Below are 6233 nucleotides of genomic sequence, written 5' to 3'. Positions count from 1 at the left end.
CGGTGCCGCAGGGCTGCAATGGTTCTACAACCGATATCCAGCCCTTCCCTTCCCCCAGCTCCTCCTGGGAATACTCCGGCTTCACAGTTAGTGGGGAAAGAGCTGCTAGAGGAATATTCCTTGTAACATCAAGACGGGACTGTGCTTACAGCCGTCAGCAGCTTGATAAAAATCAAAGGAGAGAAGCTTAAGCAAAGGCCTCGAAGCACCGCACCACCATTCAGCCTGTACCCGGTGCGGGCCGCAGGCGTATCACTGCTCCCAGGAGTAAACCACATCCACAAACCGTACAGGAGCTCCATGGAAATCAGGTGCAGCACCCCAGACGCGTACAGAAAGCTGCAGCTTCCACAGGGGAAAAGAGAGCACATTGCTCCCTCCCACCCCTTCTGCTGCAGTGGGACACCCTGCTGCTGCCGAAATGGGGAGAGGCACCAGGCAGTGCTCAGGGGGACCCAGCTCCAATTTCAGAGAGGAGCAGGATGATCAGGAAGACTGACATTACCGAGAACAGCTGTGAACACAGAGCAGCAAGAAACAGTTTGTTAATTATTTCACAGGTCTTTTTTTTTTCTTTCGGATTAAAGAACCTCAGAGCGCTTTGCGAATCTGAGTTCCCAGTGGCTCCCCTGGGAGGGAAGGAAATGCTATCCCTTTTGCTGAAAGACCGCGGGGTTAAGTGGGCTGCTCTGAGCCACAACCAGCGATGGGCAGGAGCTTTGCCTTCCAGGCGCCTGCTCTAATCACAGATCTAAGGAACTTAATGAAACTGCACCAAACGCAGAGAGGCAGCAAGGAAAACAGGCAGGGCCCCAGAGAAGGACAACCGAGTAAATGGGGCGAAGAGCAAAGCTCTGAAAACTCGCCTCTGCATCATTCTTGGTCTAGCGGCAGGAGTGCTGCTGCGGGCCGGGCAGGAAGCTGCAGTGGAAGTCATTCCAATGGCATTTCCTGGAGAGCACTGCAGAAAAGCCTCCCAGGTCGCAGGCAGGGCGAGAAGCTGCCAGGGATCTGCACGCTGAGCCCAGATCTCCAGCCACCAGCAAGGATACAGCTACCTGGGACAGGCACCCCTGGCAGGACAGCCGGAGCCAAGACCCTGCCAGCAGCAACAGTCAGGCAGGCAGTTCCCACAGCCAGGGAGGAACACCCGGTACCGCAAAGGGACACGAGGGGACTCAGCTGGCCGGAGGAGAGTACTTTTTTTATCCCAAGCAGGTGATGACAATGGGGGCATCGCCTCAGCTGTGAGGGATCCAGACTGTAAAATAATTACGGAGGACAAAGTGGAAAGCGATAGCCCAGCCAAGCTTTGCAGGCGACTGGTTGGGATTCATCTCTAAGACAGCAAAGCGCGGCCTTGGCTATCCGCAGTCACCTCCTACAGCCAGCGCTGCTGCGTGTTGGCCAGCAAGGGAAACTGATGGCTGCGCTCTCCAGGGGGATTAGCAGCGCCAGGGCATCCCCGAGAGCCAGCGTGTTAACACTCAAGATGGCAGAGCTTTGGCCAACAGCACTCACCCCGGAGGGAGCCGCGTTCCCCGTACGGTGCAATGCGCAGGTGTGCCCCTTCCACGCATGCCGTGCACACCTAGCACGCCGCTCCTCTCCGAGTCTCAGGGCACAGCAGCAGCAGAATTCCAACTTGCACTTATCTTACGCTGCCCAAAAAGCTTGGACCAAGAAGGCACAAGGATCCTGAGGCACCTGGGATCCGCTAGATAACGTGGTGGCTGCGGGGAAGGCTTGTGCAGGGTACCTGGGCGATGGCACAAGGCCAAAAAGCACTTCTGGAGAGCTGAGAATCGAAGTCTCGCTCTCAACCTGAAACCATTGAGAAGGTTGGAACAAGAGCTCAGGACAAAATCCCAGCTGCACTCTGTCATATGACACAGGCTGAGTCATTTCCTATCATTCATGAAAAAAACTAAAAAGACAGAAAATGAGTTTGCTATATTGACATCTTCTAAGGGTTTTCCCCAAACAGAACCACAAGCTTCCAGTCCACCGCAGAGCGACACAACACGTATGGCCCGGCACACCGAGCCCTGCGTGGCCAGGGCCAGTCAAGAGCCCAGGATGCACAGGGCCAACGCGGGCAGCAGTCCATCCTCCTTCAGCCCAGCCCAGCTTGTTGGGATTCAGATGTCACAGACTGGTGACAAAGATGCTCTTTGCTTTCAGTCCCAACCCAGCACACACCCTTCACGCTGGACACGGCACACACCCTGCAAACAAGAAACCTCTCGCCTCTATGTCCACAGATCTACCTCCAAGCCCCCACCCCAAACACCCTCTTTAAATCTCACTCAGAACGTAGCCTTAACCTTGAAAGAAAAGCTGCCATGCACGGGAGGGTCACAGCCCGGCAGGGACTACTGCTCACTTTCCCTTCTCAAACAGATTACGCACGGTCAGTACATCTCTGCCTGCCAGGCTCTCTCCCGCTCACCCTGCGCTTCCCCCTCCTGCGCTCCCACTCACCAGATTTCTCTCCCCCCTGATTCCCAATCCCCACTGGGATCACTGTTTGAACTTCACAGCCAGTGGAATCTGGTCCTGGCCAAAGCAACTGCCTCAGGAAAGCAGGTTTTGATGGCTCACCAAGGCAGCAGCTCTCTTCCTGCTGGTTATTAAATGCCCCCCTCAGGTTGTTCTTGTTTGTTTTCTCAGTGCCAGATTGCAGAGAGGAGGGCAAACCAAGGCAGGGCCAGTAAACGTGACAAAATACACCCATGTTAACGCTATGCAGCGAGATTTGCCATTTCCCCCTCACCTCAAAAAATGGTTTCTCAAGAAAACTGCTACAGCCCAGCACGCAGCATCCTGAACAGGCCCCCCCAAAGGCAAACCTGCACCCCGCAGCCATCCTACGCTTGCCTTTGTTCCACTGGTGGGGAATGAAACAGAGCTTCCTACGCAACCAGGCTGTGCGACACTTGTGACAGAGCCGTGCTCCTTCCCTCTTTTAGAGGGGCTTTCCAGGAAGAGAAGTGCTGCAGCGCTCCAAAAAGCAAAGCACCTGGTCCCTGCCAAGCAGGCCTGCCAGAACTTGCATCCCTCTCACCAGGACCCGCCTGCTGCACCTCTCGGGAGAGCTTTGTTTGCGTGGGACAGGCTCTAACAGCTCAGGTGCACCAAACAGGCTCCCTGTGCAAACAGGGCGGCAGGAGAGGGACCGCTCCGTCACAGCAAGCGCAGGCTAGCCCTCTCTTCTTGCAGGGAGAGCTGGCAGCAGGCCAGCAGGTTTTTTTCCCCTACAGATGGAGTCGCGCAAGAGCGAAGCAGAGCATCCCCACGCGTGAGGCATTCGGGAGCTCTGATGGCCCCTGTGCTACCGCTGCACCATGCCGTCCCTTCGTGTGGAGCAGCACGGCTGCTCCCCTCAGGGAAGCAACACGGTGAAAGCTGAGCATGGAGGAAAGCTACAGCGGAGACATCAAACAAGCCCTGGTTGGGGTTTGCAACAGGCTGGCAGCAGCCATGCTGCCCGGCCCCTTTTTTTTTTTGGTGGCTGGTGGGGTGGGATCCCCGCCCCCTACTACAGCCTTTACCACCCTGCCTGGCTCCCCTTCAGCTACCGGCACAGCCCAGGCAGCGGCACAGCCGGAGCGGTGAATTTAGAAGCCCCGTTCAAGGTTAGAAGAAGAGAGCAAGGCTGCTCCCCTGGGTGGGAAACACGGCTAACGGCAAACTTCAATGCCAGAGCCGGTGGGCGGGTCAGACAGAGAGGAGTCCTGACCCTTCTGCAATCTGTTGAACAAATATTTGCTCCAAACAACGAATTTACAGACAGACACAAAAAAATTGAAGAGTCTTAACCATGATGGTTGGGGGTGGGGAAGAGAGGGAGGAGGTATTTCATTCCCCGCAAGCAGGGACCAGTGATTTTCCACCAGTGATTTAATCTAAATCCCCCAGAGAGTTCATTTACAAAAAATCAGATTGCATTATCGCCTAGGTCTCCAGGATACAGCCCAATCCGTCACTAACAGCAACAGCCACACTAGCTTGGAAACCTCAATTTGATCACTCAATTCCAAGACTAATCTGTGGCTTTAAAAGCCAAAGCCAGAGGGAGGGGGAAGGAACTCAGCGTTTGGCCAGGGTTGTCTGCAGGATGAGAGAGCTAATGGGCCAGACACAGCCTGATGAAATGGCTAGCAGATCCTGGGTTATTAATCGAAACCAAGCTCCTCTGCCTGAGCAGCCCCACCCAGGCAATGCCCCAGGGCGGCCACATTCCTGGAATTCCTGCACCCTGGGTGCACCCACTTCCCCGGGGTCCCCAGCCAGGCGTGAGGGGCTGGGGAGCTCTGTGGGGCTCCTGTGCCTCTCCTCTGGCAGGAGGGTGCAGAGCACAGCACCAGGCTCAAAGGTTCCTGCCCTCTCCTCGAGATGCAGGGGCCTGGTGATGGGCTACGCTCCCCACCGTTTAGATGCTAACGCCTGACAGCATGAACTCTTTCCAGTCGGCACCAGTAAAGGTTACACCAGCAGGGAATCGCTAAGATGCAGAATCAAAAAGAAAACTCAGACATCTGTAGGTCATAGACCTCCCGCTGGCAGTCCCAGGCAGCACCGCACAGCCGGACCCGGCATCTCAGGAATGCTTCCTGAAGAAATGCTTATTCATGTTAATACCTCACCACTGAAAGCGTACTGGGGTTTGCTGCTGGGGCAGCTGGGAGCATTGCTCCCCGCCCAAGAAGAAACAACACAGCTCCCCAGCGCAGAGGTTGCCCCCACCCCAGCCCTCTCTCCCACTCCTGCAGCTCAGACAGGCCCAGCAGCCCACCCAGTGAGCTCTGCTGTGGGATTCGCTTCACTGTGAGCGCGGCAGAAGGCAAAATCCTGTCTCCAGAATGAAGAAGTAGCTGCTACCCCGGCAGACCACAGGCTGGCCCGCCAGAGCACTGTGTGCTCAGAGAGGAGGAAGCTCCACTCCCTGCTGTTAAGTGACACCAGGAACATGCCTGAGAGCAAGGGCTACCACTTGAAGAACAAGCTTGGATGACATTAGGTTTCCAAAGGCTCTTGGAGAACAGGTCATTTACGTAACATCCAGGGAGAAGGAGAAGAAACAGGGATGGAGAAGGACACGTCTGAGTATAAACTGTGTCACTGCGATGGACTGACCCTCCCGGGGCAGAGCACACAGAGGGAAAGGCCGCATGGCCCTTTATCTCCCGGCAAGGTCTAGGACACACACTAGTATAAACACTGCAGGGAGCTGCGCTCCGGTTTGACCGGTACCGCTGCTGGCCTGGAGCGAGGGAGGACACGGGCAGCCATCCCCACCAGGGAGAGGAGTTCTTACCCATCCGCCATTCTCCTGGATCCAGGGATCTAGGTGGTCGGTCAAGTACATGGTCATCCAAGATACAATGCGTCCCACCAATACCCGCATCTCCTTGTCAACGCTCTCCACGCACAAGGCTCCTCCGAAGGAGAAGAAAGCCACGATGCGACCCCAGTTCACTCCATCACGGAAGAGTTCATTCACTACCTGCTCAAAGCTCTGATACGCTGTGCCGGGGGTGATGTGGAGCTGGGAAGTGAGGTCACTGAAAGCCCGCCGGTACCTCAACCCAAACCCACCCCCCGCCTCTCTCAGCGCATGCCTCACATCGGCCGCTCGAACGATTTCATGGACTTCGAGGCTGCTCCGGTGGACAGTGGCTCCGTTCACTACGTGGCTGGCGGGTGGATGCCAGGAGGGGCTCCCGTTGAGGACACCATCCATCTCGGCCTCCTCCGCTGCAAAGTCAGTCCTGTTCTCATCCTCCTCCTCCAGCTGACTCCAGCTGTGTCCCTTCTGCAAGAGCTTGTAGGAAACAAAGTCAATCACTAACTCCCGGTTACTGCTGGACATTTTCACACCTGGGATGCCCTCAATGAGTCCATGGTCCGGAGCACAAGCAGATCAGCACTCAGCAGGTCCCAACTCCACTCTTCTTCACGACCGATGGAAACATCTGACCTTTGCACAGACAAGCACCAGAAGAGGAGAGAGGCAAAGAAACGGTTAACGCTACAGCCTTTAGACGCACCCGTGCCATTAACACCGATAGCTTATCAGTTAAGACTGAGATCATCAGCTTTATGCCGAGACTCAGGGACACCGGATCAAAGCAGCACAGAGAACCGACTGCAACACCCTCCCCCGCTGGGAAACCGCGGCCTCGACCCCCCGAGAACCCCCCAGGCTCGCTCCAAGCAGCCCCCGGCCC

General features: G+C 56.1%; 1 protein-coding gene across 1 annotated transcript in view; it reads right to left on the bottom strand.

Moving 5' to 3' along the window:
* The window catches only part of BCL2L1 (BCL2 like 1), a 16854-nt gene extending 10979 nt beyond the window's left edge, over positions 1-5875 (bottom strand). The window contains exon 1 of the mRNA XM_009643006.2: positions 5321-5875. Coding sequence (XP_009641301.1) covers positions 5321-5875 — 555 coding nt within the window. The remainder of the gene's footprint in view (positions 1-5320) is intronic.
* Between the last annotated feature and the right edge of the window lie 358 nt (positions 5876-6233).

The sequence above is a fragment of the Egretta garzetta genome, unplaced genomic scaffold (genome assembly GCF_000687185.1).
Source record: "Egretta garzetta isolate BGI_Z169 unplaced genomic scaffold, ASM68718v1 scaffold1037, whole genome shotgun sequence".
NCBI classification, from domain to species: domain Eukaryota; kingdom Metazoa; phylum Chordata; class Aves; order Pelecaniformes; family Ardeidae; genus Egretta; species Egretta garzetta.
This window is presented reverse-complemented; position numbering and strand designations above follow the sequence as displayed.